Genomic DNA, 16,724 nt, shown 5'->3' with positions numbered 1-16,724 from the left:
AAAGCCACACTTATCTTCTAGAGGTCTCAGAAAGATCATGGGAATTTCCTGCCCCCTTCCTCCCCCTCCCCAACTTCCTTGGGATTCCATTTTGCCACAAAGCATAGCTTTGCACCTTACCCAGTCACAAAAGTATGGAAGTCCTGAACTCTTGTTGTATAAGAAAATCAGGCAGTCTGGGTAGACTTGTGGGACGTTCCATGGGTGTCCTCCACGTTCCTCCAGGAAATGCTCTAGGAGGCACTGATATTCTGAGATACTGGCTTGATCGCTGATGGCCCTGCCACCTGCTCACTAAGTCAGCATCTCAGGCATGGGCTTCAGTAGGGCACTTGGTGACTCAGGACCTTAGGAATGGCGTTGGGCAAGCCATCAGACCAGCCACCTGGGCCTCCACCTCCCAGGTGCGGCAACAACAAAGAACTCAACTGAGCCAGTCCATCCTCACATACCCAAAATTATCCTTCCACGGCCCTCACCTCTTCCTGCCTTCCTCCTCAGGAGGCCCCGGCCCCAGCTCAGGACATGGAGGAGAGTATATCAGGGTTCAGGAGGAGACAGAAGACATAATGGATCTCAAGGAACCAGCCTTTTCTCCTTAAGTCCTCAAATAACTTCTCCAACTTGAGATGCCCAGCACTTCCTCCTTTTACTCTTTTTTGTTTTCTCCCAGCTAACCACAGTCTCCCCTCTTTCATTCAGAGAAAGAAAATATATAGTTTTTTTTTTTTTTAAGATAGGGTTAAATATTGCCCGAATGGCTTCAGACTCCTAATCTTGTTGCCTCTGTCTCCTCCTAAGTGCTGGGAAATCTGAATGGATCACCTTTTTGGGAAGGTGGTTTTAAATCAGTCTCTACTGACCGGTGCCAATAGATGTGAAGTGAATGGAATGTAGCTGTAGGAATGAGAGGTTTACTATTCTGTCCGTGCACTCTAGAGCCCTCTGATATGATTTTGCTCTCTGTGTTTATTATTTTTGTAGCAGCTGCCCTGTTTTTACCACTTGTGTCCTCGAGGACTGAAAGCAGAGATCACAGGTGTCTCTTTTAGTCCCAATAACTCTTGAACTCCTGCCTCCCAAACTGGTGTCCCTCCCAGGCATGGAGCTTGGGCCTCAGGTTGCCCTGCAAGGAGTGTGAGTGATCACACAGGTGGCTGAGGGCTGGCATGCCTGAGGCCTGCCCAGCCTGAGTCACCTAGTGCTGTTGTTGTCCTGGTCCTTGTTGTAGTCTCTGCTCAGCTTCACAGACCTCTGTGAAAACAACAGCAGTCCAGTCCCTTCAACCTCTCAAGAGAAGCTGCTGCCTGATGGTGAGACGAATGGGGTGGGGGGGGAGCAGGAGGCAGCGGGGGCGGTGGGGAGACTTGGGGCCCAGCTCAGTGCCTCTGCTCCCTATGGCACTGCCACTGCCTGCTTCTCCATGTCGGGGAATTGGGGGAGGGAGGATTTCTGTCTTCTCTCTGTCCCCTGCTCCTCGTACAAGAAGCTGCTCCTCTTCAGTGTTTCCTCCTGCCTCAGGGTCTCCCTGCCTGATGATTCAGGAGGCAGGGGCTTCTCAGCCTCCACACAATGCCTTACCCACCCCAGCCACACCCTCAACACAGGCCCATCCCACAATGACACACACTTCTGCTTCCCCCTCATGGGGGTCCCACTCTACCCCACCCCTGGCCTCGGTCACTCCCCCTCCCTCCTGCCGGTGCCCCCAGGACCATCCTGGGCTGCGGATAGGCCCTCTGATCCCTGAGCAGGATTATGAACGGCTAGAGGACTGTGACCCTGAGGGGTCTCAAGATTCACCTCTCCATGGGGAGGACCATCAACCCTTGCTTCATGTACCTGAAGGACTCCGAGGTGAGTGTGTGGGTATACGGATGGTTGGGTGGTTTGGGGGGTGTTGAGGCAGATTTGGGTTTGATAGAGAAATTAATCACAAATGGGACAATGCCAAGTCCTGACACGGTTTCTCTGTGCCCAGGTTCCTGGCATCACATCCAGAACCTGGACAGTTTCTTCACCAAGATATCCTTTGTGCCTGGCAGAGGGACATGGTGGGGGACTGCCTGTGGAGCAGGGGAGAGTGCGAGAAGTTTCTAAAGGCAGAGTCCATAGGCTTAGGCATATTTCTTGACAAACTTGCCACATCTACAGCTATCATCAGCGGAATGGCTTTGCCTGTATCCTGCTGGAGGATGTCTTCCAGCTGGGGTGAGAAGCCAGTCCTGTCCCTAAGCCCTGCTCTTTTTGTTTTTAGTGTTTATTTTATTTATTTTTGATCCAGGATCTCATGTATCCTAGGCTAGACTTGAATCCCTGCTCCTCCCGCTTCTACCTCCTATGTGCTAGAATTACAGGCATACTACTGTATCCAGTTTATGTGGTGCTGGAGATGAAATCCGGGGCTTCATATATGCTAAGCAGACACTCTACCAACAGAGCTATGCCCCAGCTCTCCTTTTCAGTTCTAGGCTTGGGGCTCTGAAGGGTCAGGGGGCCATATAGAGCTGTAGCCTGTCTAGTGACTGGGCTCCTAGCCTGACCAGACCTCTCCTACATCCCCTCCTCAGACAGTTCGTTTTCATTGTCACCTTCACAACCTTCCTCCTTCGCTGTGTGGATTACAATGTTCTTTTCAACAACCAACCAAAGAACCATACAAGACCTGGACCATTGCATAGCAAAGTGGCCTTGTCAGATGCCATTCTGCCCTCAGCCCAGTGTGCAGAGAAGTAAGTGACGGTCTAGTGGCTGCCCCTGAAGTAAGGTCACAAAAGGATAGGAAGGAAGGGACCTCCTCACACTGCCCCTTGGTTTAATTCAACTCCCAGTGTTTAAAAACATTCTCCAAGTCGACTGGGAATCTCAGAGAGCCTTGAATTATGAGTCACAGTTCTATTACCTTATGGTGAGGACAACTGCTTATTTTTGGTGTTGGGGAGCAAACCTAGGGCTTCTGGCATGCTGGGCAAGCAAGGGACCACTCAGCCACATTCCTAGCCTTGGGAACAACTTTAAAACTTAGGAATGCAGAAGTGCATGCTACATGGGCTGTTGGGACGATGTGACATCTTCACTTGTCTTCTGGAAAAGCCCACTGTCCCCCCCCCCCCGTGGGAGACTGAGAATACAAACAGCAGAGGGCATGGATGTCACTTGTGACATGTTGACTTTGTGGGCGCTTCTCAAGGGCTCACGGAGGACCCCCTCCTTAGCCCCACTGTGACTGGAGGGTCTTTGACACCATTTCCTTTCTGTGGGTTTCCCACCTTTATGTTACCCTCCCCGCCCAACCTCTTGCAGGATCCACGGCAGTCCCCTGTTGGTCTTCCTCCTAGTCCTGGCTGCTGGCTTCTGGCTGTTCCAGCTGCTTCGCTCAGTCTGCAACCTCTTCAGCTACTGGGACATCCAGGTGTTTTACAGGGAGGCCCTGCACATTCCCCCAGTAAGCCTGCTGTGACATTATGGGCACTGGACAGGAGAGAGTGGGGCCATACAGATGGAAGGACCCACTGAGAAGAGCAGAAAGATGGAAACTGAATGATACCTGCCCTGGGCCTAGAGTAATGTCAGGAGGCAGGCACTTAGCAAGCTTGGATCTGACCCGCGTGAAGCTTCCTTCACTCGATGGGTCATGACAGTGACTTACAGTCACATGTGGGTGGTAAAAACAATGGCTGTTTATAGAAAGGGCTGTCATTGGGCTTTCCAGATCAGGAGGCATCCTGATTGGTCGAGGAAGGTCAGGCCAGGGTGAGGGGGAGGGCTACCCAAGCCTCTGGGCAGGAAGTGAGGAAATCATGGGTGTGCAGTGCAGCTGGGCTTACTTCCCGGAAATGGAGCCTTCTAGGGCACCTGGAGTGAAAGCCACTCTCTTGGTCTCTTCACTATTCCCTGGTCATGCTCCTTCTAGCTTTGTCCAAGTTTTTTGTTAGAATATCGGTCCCCATATCTTGCTTCCCCTTGGATGTTCTGAGCCGTTAGAGTAGGGAGGCACAGGCATAGCCACTGCTGGGGCAGTGGGGCCAATCCTTCGCCTTCCCTCTTGCCCTTCCTCTTCTCTGTCCTCCAGCAGAGGGGAAGATGCTGGGAGGAGCTATGGGGGCTGGTCCTGAGGAAATAACTAGACTGGGCTAAAGTGATGCTTGCAGCTTAGATGAGTCTCTCCAAATGAAGTATGGGAGCATTCTGTCCCTGCAGACACACACACACACAGGCAGGGTTGTGTGAAAGTTAATCAAGTGATTGCACGAAGTGGCCTTGAGGTGGGGGTACGCATTGTCACGGTTCTTAACTTTGTGCAGGCATAAAGCAGCGAGATAGGAGACGTCTCATTCTTTTATATGTGGGGCTTAAGGGGGGTCAGCAAAGAAAGCCAGGTCCCAGTCCCTGAAGTTTACTTAAGAGGTGTCAGCAGGAAGCCTATCACTGACTAATGGCTAGTGGAAGTAATGAGCAGAATAATTGAGAAGGGGCAGAAAGAAAGGAGAAGCGCTTCTGTCAGCAGAATGTCTAGAAGAAGGCACGACCCAATGGTGGGAGGCAGGCCACCAGGGCTGGAGTTCGCAGGCAGCTCAGCGAGTCATGGAGGCTATGCGTCTCTGTGGAGGGAGATACTGGTCCCTAGGCTTGTTCCCTCTCCGCAGGAGGAGCTCAGCTCGGTACCCTGGGCCGAGGTGCAGTCTCGCCTTCTGGAGCTGCAGAGGAGCGGTGGGCTGTGCGTGCAGCCGCGGCCGCTGACGGAACTGGACGTCCACCACCGCATCCTGCGCTACACCAACTACCAGGTGGCGCTGGCCAACAAGGGTCTGCTGCCTGCCCGCTGCCCGCTGCCCTGGGGGGGCAGCGCCGCCTTCCTCAGCCGCGGCTTGGCGCTCAACGTGGACTTGCTGCTCTTCCGCGGTCCCTTCTCACTCTTCCGCGGGGGCTGGGAGCTTCCCGAAGCCTACAAGCGCAGCGACTTCCGGGGCGTCCTGGCCACCCGCTGGCGGCGCACGGTGCTGTTGCTGGCCGCCGTGAACTTGGCGCTGAGCCCCCTGGTGCTGGCCTGGCAGGTACTGCACGCTTTCTACAGCCACGTGGAGCTGCTGCGGCGCGAGCCCGGCGCCTTCGGGGCGCGCCGCTGGTCCCGCCTGGCCCGCCTGCAGCTGCGCCACTTTAACGAGCTGCCGCACGAGCTGCGTGCGCGTCTCGGCCGCGCCTACCGGCCCGCGGCCGCCTTCCTGCATGCAGCCGAGCCCCCGGCTCCTCTGCGCGCACTGCTGGCCCGCCAGCTGGTCTTCTTCTCCGGAGCGCTCTTTGCCGCGCTGCTAGTGCTCACCATCTACGATGAGGACGTGTTGGCCGTGGAGCATGTGCTCACTACCATGACGGCGCTCGGGGTCACAGCCACTGTAGCCAGGTTAGATGGCACATATCTGGGAGGAGATATTGGTGTGTGCCCCTTCTCTGACCTTTCCCTAGCAAACCTTAGCTGTCACTATCAGCGCGCTTCAGCCCTGCGTCCCACCTGCCGGTCCTCCTAACCACATCCCTCACCCCACATCCTGCCCTCCAGGTCCTTCATTCCAGAGGAGCAAAGCCAGGGGCGTTCCTCCCAGCTCCTGCTGCAGGCAGCCCTGGCACACATGCATTACCTCCCAGAGGAGCCTGGTGCAGCGGGTGCTCGGGCCAGCTCTTATTGGCAGATGGCACAGCTGCTTCAGTACCGCGCAGTGAGTACCGGGGCCTACAGGGGGCCCCGGAATAGGCTCTATAGAAATGATTAGTCTGGGAGAAGTTGGGGGCCACATGGGCGGAGTGGTAGTGGTGGTGATGTGTTCGTGTGTGTGTGTGTGTGTGTGTGTGTGTGTGTGTGTGTGTGTGTGTTCCATGAGGCGGCTTTGGAATGAGTGGTTGGAATCTTCAGACCTTAGAGAGTGTTCCTGGAGGCTCTTGACCCTGGATCACTTGTAGGTTCCCGTCGCAGCCTTCATCTGGAACCTGTGTCCTCTGTATGCTCCCTGCTCAGCCTCACCCTTGCTTCTTCAGGTCTCTCTCCTGGAAGAGCTCCTGTCTCCACTCCTGACCCCACTGTTTCTGCTCTTCTGGTTCCGCCCCCGTGCTCTGGAGATTATTGACTTTTTTCATCACTTCACTGTGGATGTGGCCGGTGTTGGGGACATCTGTTCTTTTGCCTTAATGGATGTGAAGCGCCATGGGCATCCTCAGGTTAGAGCCCTTCCCTGACCTTCTGAAGTTGTATTGGGTGGCTGTTTGCCTGCTTCACTAAAGCATGATAGGTCTATAGAGCCCTTTGCTGCTATATTATTAAAAAAAAAAAGATAATAAATGGGAGCAAAGACTGACACCCCCCACCCCCATAAAGAGGGCTAGGTGGTGAAAGAGTGGAGTGTAGGCTAGGCTTGTCTGAGGAGCTAGGACCGCACAGGGGCAAACATTCAAAGCTAGCTGTGTCCCAGACCGAATGCCTATGTCTTGCTCCACTGCCCTACTCCTGGATAACTTTTACCGAGTTCCCATCAAAGCCTTCATCATCCTGCCTAGCTGAGGCCTGGTGTCCCTAACACCAGAAGGACTCCCTTCCTTGCAGTGGCTTTCAGAGGGACAGACAGAGGCCTCACTCTCTCAGCGTGCAGAAGATGGAAAGACGGAACTCTCCTTAATGCGGTTCTCCCTGGCACACCCACAATGGCAGCCTCCAGGGCACAGCTCAAAGTTCCTTGGACAGCTTCGGGGCCGGGTACAACAAGATGCAGCTACCTGGGGCGCTCCCTCGACCCGGAGCCCTCCCACCCCAGGGGTGCTCAGTGACTGTGCATCCCCTCTGGTAAGTTCCAAAGCTACCTACCCTTTGCTCTTCCCACCCTGCATCTCTCCCTGGCACTCCTGACTTTATTGTTACTATGGCAGCCAGGCTCAACCTATCACATCTCTGTCCCTTCTTCGGACCCTCCCCTTAACCCCTTCTCCACTCTTTGGCTCTCTTTTGTTCAGCCAGAAGCCTTCCTTGCCAACCTCTTGGTGAATCCCCACCCACCCCAGAGGGACCTGAGTCCCACAGCCCCCTGCCCTGCTGCAGCCACAGCCAGCCTCCTTGCCTCTATTTCACGAATGGTCCAGGACCCTAGGTGAGACGTAGACACCTGATGCAGGGGAGTCTGGATTAGTGGTGACCCTCTGGGAGACGGTACTAGGGTGCTGAGGGGACTTGGAAGGTGAGGTGAAACCTGGTCTGCCTTCCTCTGTGGGGCTGACCTCTGTGGGGCTGACCTCTGTGAGGCTAACCTCTGTGAGGCTGACCTCTGTGGGGCTGACCTCTGTGAGGCTGACCTCTGTGGGGCTGACCTCTGTGGGGCTGACCTCTGTGAGGCTGACCTCTATGGGGCTGACCTCTGTGGGGCTGACCTCTGTGGGGCTGACCTCTGTGGGGCTGACCTCTGTGGGGCTGACCTCTGTGAGGCTGACTCTTAACTGGGTACATCTTGTTGTAGCTGTGTGTCCCCAGGAGGCACTGGGGGCCAGAAGCTGACCCAACTCCCAGAGCTTGTTTCTGCTGAGATGAGCCTCCACGCCATTTACCTACATCAGGTGTGTAGAGGGACTATGGGAAGAAAGCGAATGAAGTGAATGCTGGGGAAGCGGGCAGAATCTAAAGTGTTCTTAACAGGAGCTATGAGCTCTCTGTGCCTAGCAGCGGAGCTTGGCCTTGCTTCCCGCCTGCACATATGAGGGAGCCCCCGTCCTCATCCTCTTCCTCTTCCATCCACCATCTAGCTTCATCAACAGCAGCAGCAGGAACTATGGGGAGAGGCTGCAGCTTCCTCCCCATCCAGGCCCTGGTCCAGCCCTTCACAGCCAGGCTCACCTGATGAGGAGAAGCCATCTTGGTCAAGTGATGGTGAGGAGGGTAGGGCATAAGGGCAAGATCATGGTGTTTCTTGAGCATCATGACCCTGCTCACCCAATGACATTTATCTCCAGGCTCCAGTCCTGCTTCTAGCCCAAGACAACAGTGGAACACCCAGAGGGCCCAGAATCTATTCCCAAAGGGTTCCCAGGAGACCACAGACACCCAGAAGGAGCCCCTAACAGGCTCCTTGCACTGACTGAGGATATCTCAGGTCAGTATTGCCCACATGGGGGTTAAGCAAGCAAGGAAAAGGAAACTAGCTTGGGACCAGTTTAGGTGGGGTGGAGATACTAGTTAGATCTGGGGTGGAAGGGCAGACGACTCTAAAATCTAGGTGCCTTGAATGCTTGCTGATGGTCTTTTCCTCTTACAGGTTCTGGCTTTTCCAGCTGCAGGAAATTGGATGGGTGATGTGGAAGGACACTTGGGGCCATCTTCTGAGCCCCAGTCCTAGTTCAGATGACAGGCCCAGGATATTTTAGTTGGCCATATCTGGGAGTCAAAGAGGAGCTTGCCCGGAGAACAGTCAAGCAGTAGGAGATGACAGTGAGCTGAGGTGGCCTATAGATGGCCCCACAAGTTGACACTAGCCTGGCTAGCTGTGGAGCAGTGGCCTAGGAAGAAGGACCCCAGTGGCCTCAAGGTGGAGCAAGGGCCCAGGCATGGTCCAGCTCAGCGTTAGGGAACTGTGAGGTCTGAAGGGCAGAGAAGTTGTTCCCGTCGACCTCCCCTTGGAGTTCCTGTGGGACTAGGGGTGGGGAATATGGAGACGGGTGAGTGGAAAAACCAGAGAGGGTTGATAGTTTTAGACTTCAGCACTGCTGTAGTATCAGGAGGAAGTGGGTGGGGCTCCTCATCCTGTGTGAAACAAGCAGCAGAAATTGCTCATGGCTGTGCTGCACATCTTTGCCATGGGAATGTCTGGTATGTGTCCTGTAGGCACCTGTTCATTCAATCACAGAACTGTCTGTGCCTGATTAGGAACTTTTTTTCAGAGTACTGGGTTACAGAGAAGTGTCTGGGACTCACTGTCAAAAAATTACTATCCCAACATCTTTACACATTAAAGCATTGAACTAGTCTCCTTTTCAGTCACTGTAATTCACAAGAGTTGGGTTGGGCTTCTGGCATGATCTTTTTTTTTTTTTAAAGATTTATTTATTTATTATATGTAAATACACTGTAGCTGTCTTCAGACGCACCAGAATAAGCCGTCAGATCACATTACAAGTGGTTGTGAGCCACCATGTGGTTGCTGGGATTTGAACTCATGACCTTCCGAAGAGCAGTCAGTGCTCTTCCCCGCTGAACCATCTCAACAGCCCCCTGGCATGATCTTTTATGATAAATTTTCAATAAATACCGGGATGACTTAGACTTTAAAGGTAAGATACTTCAGAGAGAGATAAAGGGAGTCTACAGTCCATCAAAGCAAACGAAGAGGGCAGCAGGATGCTCTAAATACCACAGCCAGAGGAACCTTCAAGATTTAGGCCGGCCCCCTCCCAGCCTAGGTAAACTGGAGAAGAGAGTTCTTAAATCGGCAGCCTCGCAACCAGTGCTGTAGGCATTCTCCAGAGAGGGTGGCTAGCCTTGGGCAACCGAACGAAGTGACACAATCCCTCTCTCCGGGAACTGGAGGGGAGGAAGATTGTCAGGAACCAGGGGTTTCTGGGCCAGGCGGGTCAAAGGACCAGGGCACTGCACCCCTCAGCTGCCGCTCCTGCAAAGAAAAGCTCTGGGTGCGGATGCGGCTTGTCACCTCCTGGGTGCGTAATGTAAGTCCGAAAATGTCCTCGTGGTAGCGTTGCTGATCCTGCGGGGGTGGCGAGAAGAACTCAATGGATCAGAACCCGAACAGGAGCTGCCAGCCTAGACCTACCCTAGCCCGGCCAGGTTTGCCCCTTCGCACCCGCAGTATGCCGATGACGTCACCAGCTTCATCCAGCTCCATGCCGCCCTCTGTTGCCAGAATTCGCTGCACGGTTTGCAGGACGCTGGTTGCCATAGTGACGTCGCCGCAGACAAACATGTGTCCTTGCTCGAGGCACAGCACGCGGTGAACCTCCGCGGCCAGCTCTGTCCTCAGGAGGTCTTGCACATAGGTCTAGGGGCGAGTCTTGCTGTGAGAACTCCCAGGCCAGGGGCGTGCCCGGGTAGGATGGGTTTGGGAGGGGCGGGGCTTGGGAACGGCCTTTGTCACGCCATCTCTATACCCGCCCCTGGTACCTTGGGGCTGCCAGGATCCCTGGAAAAGGCGGTGAGGACTTGTCCAAACACCCCACGCTGCTGGGCATCCAGTACTTCGTCCCGGTAGAGATGGTCAAGTTGGGAGCATCGGCAGCCAAACACCAAAGTCATGGGGGCAGGCTGTAGCCCTGTGAGCAACATGGAGGTTTGGGAGGGCCGCTTCCTCTGGAACAGTCCTGGTAACCCCACCTCCAGGCCATTCAAGGTGCCAGCCAGACTTTTGGCTTGGAGCAACCACTATCTTGTCTGCCCAGCCTCTAGGGGCAAAATGGATGCTTTCTGCCCAGACCCTTACACACCTTTGATTTTTAGAAGGAAACTACTGGACTCAATTCTGTACCCATGACCTTGTGTGAAATCCCAGGTCTTTTTCCTCGCTCCAGTCCTATCCCACACAACCTCTTTGATTGACATCTCTGTGCCTGACCTGAACACCATGTCAGTTTATAGAGTGGATTACTCCAGAGGTGTTCTGACTTAGTAAGAAATCAACCTAGAGTTGTTTCCTGTTTGAATTCCTGCCCTGTCCCTCCCTTCTCTATTCTCAATCCATTTCAAAACCACCTGTATGCTGAGGCACCACCAGGCAGGCTGACAAACAGGACCCAGACCTCGACTCTCCTTCCCTTCCCTCTCCATTAAATGTTTCTTTTCACCTTTGGGCCTAGTTTCCTTTATGGTCATTTCTTCCAGCCCATTGATTTTCTGCTTGGCTCCCTTCTGACTTCCAGGTGCACTCTTAGCCCAGCCTCACCTTTGATTTCAATGTCATGTAATCGGTCCTGCCAGAATCCCCGGAAGGGTGCAATACCAGTTCCTGGGCCCACCAGGATGCAGGGCAAGTTAGGATCAGGTGGCAGCCGGAAGGAGGGAGCCCTAGCCAGAGAGAGTCCATTAAGACCCCTTTACGTCGTCACCCGTGTCATATTAAAAAAGCTGTGGCTGTACAGACAGGAAAGTCCAAGGACCAATGACCAATGAGTCTCTTTTGTTTGTATGTTTGATTGATTGATTGATTGATTGATTTTGTTTTTTCCAGACAGGGTTTCTTTGTGCAGCCTTGGCTAACGTGGAACTCACTCTGTAGACCAGGCTGACCTTAAACTCAGATCTGCCTGCCTCTGCTTCCAAATGTTGGATTTAAAGGTGTGCAGACACACCAGAAAAGGGTGTTAGATCTCATTATGGGTGGTTGTGAGCCACCATGTGGGATTTGAACTCAGGACCTTTAGAAGAGCAGTCAGTGCTCTTACCCACTGAGCCATCTTGCCAGCCCCCTTTTAAAAATTTTATTTATGAGTACACTGTAACTGTCTTCAGAAACACCAGAAGAGGGCATCAGATCCCATTACAGAAGGTTGTGAGCCACCATGTGGTGGCTGGGATTTGAACTCAGGATCTCTGGAAGAGCAGTCAGTGCTCTTAACCGCTGAGCCATCTCTCCTGCTCTCTCTCTCTCTCTCTCTCTCTCTCTCTCTCTCTCTCTCTCTCTTTCTCTCCTTTTTGAGACGGGATCTCCCTATACAGTCTTGGCTGACCTGGAACTCTCTTTGTAGACCAGACTGGCCTTGAACTCAGAGATTCATTTGCTTCAGGCTTATTAGTGAAGGGAATTAAAAGGTATGTGCCACCATGACTGACAGAAGCTAAGCCTTCTAACACAGGCAATAGCCAAGGACATAGAGAATCATGCTGGGGCCATTCTTTCATCAAGCAGCAGGGTTACTGTCTAATCTATGTTGTTGTTGGTAGTTGTGGCTTCAGGGGCAGGACTCTGCACCAAAGCTTTGAGACCCAAAGCTCAGCCATAGTTGGGAAATGACCCAGATATCTACCTTTTTTTTTTTTTTTTTTTAATGGTTTTTCGAGACAAGGTTTTTCTGTGTAGCCCTGGCTGTCCTAGAACTCACTCTGTAGACCAGGCTGTCTTTGAACTCAGAAATCCACCTGCCTCTGCCTCCCAAGTGCACCACCACTGCCTGGAGAGATCCACCATTCTTGATGTAATAATAGGCTTTCAGTAATTACCAGCCAATACTGTGTGACCCCTGCCCCGGTACACACACATACATTTCTCACTTGTCCCTGCCATGTATAAAGATAAAACTTTCTCACCCCTGTCTGGACACAGACAACCTCTTCTTGTCGCCCTTCTCTACACAAGAGGCCTCACTTACCCCCTGATGAAGCAGGGCACTGGGTCTCCTGCCTTGAGTTGGCTCATCCATGTGGAACAGACACCGTAGTGTAGAGGGCCCAGCCCATCTAGGGGTTAGAAGGAGAAATCATTCAGAGGTTTGTCCTAGCCTTCCCAAGACCAGGTTCTTCCTGCTCCCAGCCTCACCCTGGGTTCTGTATGCCAGCACAGCTACAGTGAGGTGGATCTCTCCTGGGTGGATGCTGGATGCTGAGCTGACAGAGTAGTACCGGGGCTGGAGCAGGGGCAGCTGGGTGAGGATCAGCGGGGCAGGCAGTGCCACTGATGGAAACTGCTCCAGCACCTCTAGCAGTGTGGGGCAGCGGAACCACTTCCACTCTTCGTAGCGCCGGGGGTCCTAGGGGCAGATGTGCTGAGCTGAGAGCCCCACAGTCCTCAGAGTGGCTTACCCTCCTAGAGTGCGCCATACCTAGCTGAGCCTCCTTAGCATTCATCCATGCTCAGTTCAGGCCAACACACTCTATATGAAGACCCTCAGCACCCAAAGATGAATTGGGTCAGCCTGGAAACAGGTCTTAAAGCACTGGGCATGTTGGCTAGGAGAAGCAAGTTCAGAAGACCTGGCATGCACAGGGATTTCCTGCCATGGAATGTCCCCCTACTTATCCTCCTCTAGTCCAGCCCTAGGGGCTTCCGGAAACATGGCTCCCACCTGGCTGAGAGCCTCTAGCTCCTGCTGTTCACTGGACTCTTCTGCCAGGGTGCTGAGTAGTCGAAGGAGGCGAGGGCTGGGTGGGGAAGTGATGTCCAGGAAGTAGGTGAGAGCCTGGCGCAGCGTACATGGGGGTAGCCGGGGGTCCCGTACCCAGCCAGGGGGAGGGCCACCTAGGGGTGGTGCACAGGGAGCTCTGAGGGAGGGGCTCACTGAGGCTGGATGGTCTGAGCATTCACTCTTGGGGGGCGGGGCTAACCACAAGTCACTGTGTCTTACTGGAAAAATCTGTCCTTGAATGGTATCTTCAGGGAACCCTGGCTGAGCTAGGTTGGTCTGATCTCCTCCGCCCTTAGCCCCACCAAGTTATCTTAACGTCAGGCATTGTTTTGGAAAAAGATAGGCCAACTGCAGAGAAACTAGACTGTGGGGAGGCGGAGGCTGTGGGAGAAGGCTTGCAGGGTGCTTGGTAGGTTCTGGGAAAGGAACAAGGCCATTCTGGCTGGAGTGGCAGCGAGGTCCAGGTAGTACCCAGGAGGAAAGCGGGGTGGCAACCCTGTGAGTGCTGAGCAGCAAGGCGATCCTGTGCCAGGATGCAGCAGGCTCTTGCTCTCCTACCCCAGCCAATGATCCTCACCAGGGCTGCCTTTCTCCAGCTGTTCCACAGCCACAGGCTCTGTGGATGGTGGAGGGTCCTCCACTCGGCTCAGCAGTGCCTCCACTAGGCCGGGCCGGTTGGGTGGGCACACACCTATGTGGTCCCCTGGCTGATACTGCAGTCCCTCCTGGCCTCCAGTGTCCAAACGCACCAGGATTGTGGCTCGGCTAGGAGTGTGGAAGGAGACAGTTATTGAGGTCAGAGGCCAGCAAGGGGAAAGGAAGAATGTGGAAGAAGGGAGAGGCTACATTCTGAATGAAGAGGGATCCTGATAGTGAGGAGAGTAGGGTGAGCCATATTCCTCACGTGGATTTGCTGCTCTGTAGGTTTTCCACAGAGAGGATTGTAGCCTGAAACATCTTCCGCCTGTGCACGTGAGTCAGCCCTGGGAAGAAGATGGTAAGGGGCTTCAGCAACTGAGTGGGTCCTGGCCTGTGAGGGAGAATCCTAGGACCCCGACTCAGCAAGATCAGGTTGAGGTCAGGGTTGTACCTGGTAGTAACTGCAGGCTCTCAGCCTGAGTACTCAGCCGGTACCTCTGGCGCTTCCAGCTGCGTTTGGGGCTGAAGATATCTCGGGCAGCAACTTTGGCATCTTCTCCCACACAGAAGGTTTCACAGGCAGCCTGAGGGATTAGTAGGTGATGGTCTAAGGCTGCTTGCCTTCAGGGATCCTCAGTGAGAAGTGGGGGAGGGGTGATTCAAGGGAGCTAGGGCTGGACCTTTCAGCCAGCTATCCAGCAATCTCTTCATTTCAAGCAGGGCAGCCTTATCCCTAGTGGTGGGGTTGGCAACCGGATTGGCAAGACGGAGGATGAAGTTGTAAGGACCCGGAGCTGAGGCTGTTGATGATGATGGCACTTTATTTTCTAGCTCATCTGGCATAGGGACCCTGACGTGTCATCCCTGCCTCTGGGACCACAGTTAGGCATATAGTAGCTCAGTCCAGGCAGCTGTGAACTCAGACCTGAGTTGGATCTTTTCCGTTCTTAACATCTTATGTGTCTCAGTTTCTCATCTTGATCCCTCATGAGGTTCCAGAAAAGACTGAATAAGATACTTTCATTTTTAGAGGCAGGGTCTTTTGTAGACCAGGCTGGCCTCCAACTTGCTATGTAGAAAAGATGGCCTTGAACTTCTAATCCTTCTGCCTCTACCTTCTAAGTGCTGGTCTTACACAAATGTACCACTACATTTGTAATACCAAGGGCTGAACCCAGGGGTAGTGCATGCTGGGCAAGCACCACTTGAGCTACACCTCAGCCCTGTTTGAGGTACTTTGTGCAAAGCCTCTGCAGGGTGTGCAGAGGGCCGGTGCTATCTCAGTGTGGGAGGCATAGGGAGCCTGCTTTGTTTGCTTCTGGTCAGGGAAAAGCTGACTAGCAGTTTGCTCTCCCAGCCTTGAGATCCAGGGCTCTCTGATGGGCTGGGTCCTATCTCCAGGCTGTTACTGTTTCTTTTCTAGGATGTGCAGCCTTTTATCTCTTCCTTCCTTCCTTCCTTGGCCATGATGATCTGGGTCCTATTTCCAGGCTGTTACTGTTTCTTTTCTAGTGTGTGCAGCCTTTTATCTCTTCCTTCCTTCCTTCCTTGGCCCTCTCCCTTCCTTCAGATCCCCCACTGCTACTGTCCCAGTGAGCCCATCTTCCTGCTTCTCAGATGTTTCCATCCATCTGCATCATCTCACTGAAACTTCATCTTGTGGTCTGTCTCACCTGGCTCAGAAACTTCTAGCATCTCCATTTGCCTCTCTTCTCTGGCTTTGATTTACTATTTCTTACTTCTCAATCTCAACCTTCTCCTTTAAGCAAACACCCCGGCTCTCCCACACTTAAAGAAGCTCCCCTTCTTGCCTTGTATCCTGACTGGCTAAAACTGAGCCCCAGATGGACAGACAGATGTGGGGGATCCCTGCATCAAGTGAGAAGTATCATTGTGACGATGACCTGAGAACGTATCCTGGATACTTCTGTGTCCAGAACTAGTCCTCTAGGCACCTGGGCTGGTCTCCAGGCTCAGCTTCAGCCCTGACCTCTAATCCATCTCTGGGTGACCCCTTTTTCTTCCTTCCTGGCTGCCTTCAGAAGGGGGCCTGATGCTCTGACCTCTTCCCTTTGTGCTCCTGCTCTTAGCACCAGCTTATGACTGTAGACCCTGCTTCTACTCTTTTCTGTGTTTCTGGCTTTGTGTAGCATTTCCGTTGGTAAGACCTGTTGTCCACTACTTGGGTGGAGTGGCACATGAAGGCACATTTGGAAAGGAAAAGGGTGAATGGCCAGAGAAGCAGATTAGGAAGTCAGTGAGTCTCTAGCCTCAGCATTTCCACTACAAAAGCGAAGGAGGCGTCTCAGGTTGGTCCTCAGGTTGGTCGGAATCAGAACAGGGGGGGCAACCTAGGTCAGACACAGGGCACCAGGGAACTCACCTGGAAGGCTGCCTGGGCCCAGCCTCGGAAAGCCTCCTCCTGGCCACAGAGCTCATCACCCTGGCCCAGCTGCAGTAGGCGCTCCCCGCCCAGCTCCTCCAGCCTTGTGTCCACCGCTCGAGCAAAGGCACAGAAGTGGGGGTATGCTCGGGAGCCCAGCCCAAACACACAGAACCTGTGGTCCAGAAAGTCGTTGTTGGAGTCCCCAGGGACTCCAGCCCAAGTTTACCCAGGTAAAGTTTGTGTCTCCCATTGACCCTCCTTAGTGAGGACCCCCAACCTGAGGGTGCCCAGGGCCCCTGCACTGTCTGTGTTACTAGACTCCTTCCTCTTGCGCCTCCAGGAGGATACCAGTGGGTCTGAGCAGGAGACACTGTTGAATCGGATTTTGTAGCTCCTGGCAAGAGAGGTTAAAGACAGGGTGTCACAAGGAACTGGGAACCTTGCCCTGGCCCAGACTGGGAATAGTTTTGGGGTTTCTACTCCTGGGGTGAGAAAGGCTGTGGTGGTGGAGTCTGCTCTGCCTCTTCTCCTTTTGGAGGAGACCTCAGGATTGTAGAGGGGAGTCCTGGGCCTGGCAGTAACCAGGTCCCCCAGAGAAGGCAGACCT

At 53.6% G+C, this 16,724-nt stretch overlaps 2 protein-coding genes and 1 long non-coding RNA gene across 4 annotated transcripts in view; 1 reads left to right on the top strand and 2 right to left on the bottom strand.

Annotated features, from left to right (window-relative positions):
- Window positions 1–1,029: 1,029 nt before the first annotated feature.
- Atg9b (autophagy related 9B) lies at window positions 1,030–8,994 on the top strand. The gene is made up of 14 exons (XM_031380145.1): window positions 1,030–1,857; window positions 1,982–2,025; window positions 2,147–2,211; window positions 2,571–2,732; window positions 3,304–3,445; window positions 4,647–5,401; window positions 5,558–5,714; window positions 6,031–6,210; window positions 6,593–6,829; window positions 6,997–7,130; window positions 7,494–7,590; window positions 7,777–7,900; window positions 7,984–8,123; window positions 8,286–8,994. The coding sequence occupies exons 1-13, from the start codon at window positions 1,311–1,313 to the stop codon at window positions 8,106–8,108; spliced, it is 2,769 nt and encodes a 922-aa protein (XP_031236005.1). The 5' UTR covers window positions 1,030–1,310; the 3' UTR covers window positions 8,109–8,123; window positions 8,286–8,994.
- On the bottom strand, window positions 4,318–7,997 carry LOC116097545. The gene is made up of 2 exons (XR_004121463.1): window positions 7,868–7,997; window positions 4,318–5,417 (listed from the first exon to the last, which is right to left on the bottom strand). It is a non-coding gene; the product is annotated as an uncharacterized LOC116097545 (long non-coding RNA).
- Window positions 8,995–9,238: 244 nt separating the features above from the next.
- Nos3 (nitric oxide synthase 3) overlaps window positions 9,239–16,724 on the bottom strand; it is a 20,257-nt gene continuing 12,771 nt past the window's right edge. Inside the window, exons 15-26 of one of the 2 annotated variants that reach the window (XM_031380143.1) lie at window positions 16,395–16,511; window positions 16,115–16,289; window positions 14,183–14,315; window positions 13,997–14,075; window positions 13,670–13,857; window positions 13,033–13,205; window positions 12,507–12,717; window positions 12,340–12,427; window positions 10,917–11,038; window positions 10,142–10,290; window positions 9,825–10,019; window positions 9,239–9,728 (exon numbers count right to left, since the gene is read on the bottom strand). In XM_031380143.1, the coding sequence (XP_031236003.1) occupies window positions 9,567–9,728; window positions 9,825–10,019; window positions 10,142–10,290; window positions 10,917–11,038; window positions 12,340–12,427; window positions 12,507–12,717; window positions 13,033–13,205; window positions 13,670–13,857; window positions 13,997–14,075; window positions 14,183–14,315; window positions 16,115–16,289; window positions 16,395–16,511 (1,792 nt within the window). In that variant the 3' untranslated portion in view covers window positions 9,239–9,566. The remainder of the gene's footprint in view (window positions 9,729–9,824; window positions 10,020–10,141; window positions 10,291–10,916; window positions 11,039–12,339; window positions 12,428–12,506; window positions 12,718–13,032; window positions 13,206–13,669; window positions 13,858–13,996; window positions 14,076–14,182; window positions 14,316–16,114; window positions 16,290–16,394; window positions 16,512–16,724) is intronic. The other variant, XM_031380144.1, reaches the window with a different exon arrangement.

The sequence above is a fragment of the Mastomys coucha genome, unplaced genomic scaffold (genome assembly GCF_008632895.1).
Source record: "Mastomys coucha isolate ucsf_1 unplaced genomic scaffold, UCSF_Mcou_1 pScaffold19, whole genome shotgun sequence".
Taxonomy (NCBI): domain Eukaryota; kingdom Metazoa; phylum Chordata; class Mammalia; order Rodentia; family Muridae; genus Mastomys; species Mastomys coucha.
Note: the sequence above shows the minus strand (reverse complement) of the source record. Positions and strands in the feature narration are given on the sequence as shown.

Bases quoted from the DNA above. Each gene is read 5' to 3' on its own strand.
- Atg9b (XM_031380145.1), top strand. From the start codon at position 1,311: ATGGTGAGACGAATGGGGTGGGGGGGGAGCAGGAGGCAGCGGGGGCGG. The intron at 2,733-3,303 runs GTAAGTGACGGT...AACCTCTTGCAG, and splicing joins TCAGCCCAGTGTGCAGAGAA to GATCCACGGCAGTCCCCTGT. The intron at 5,715-6,030 runs GTGAGTACCGGG...TTGCTTCTTCAG, and splicing joins AGCTGCTTCAGTACCGCGCA to GTCTCTCTCCTGGAAGAGCT.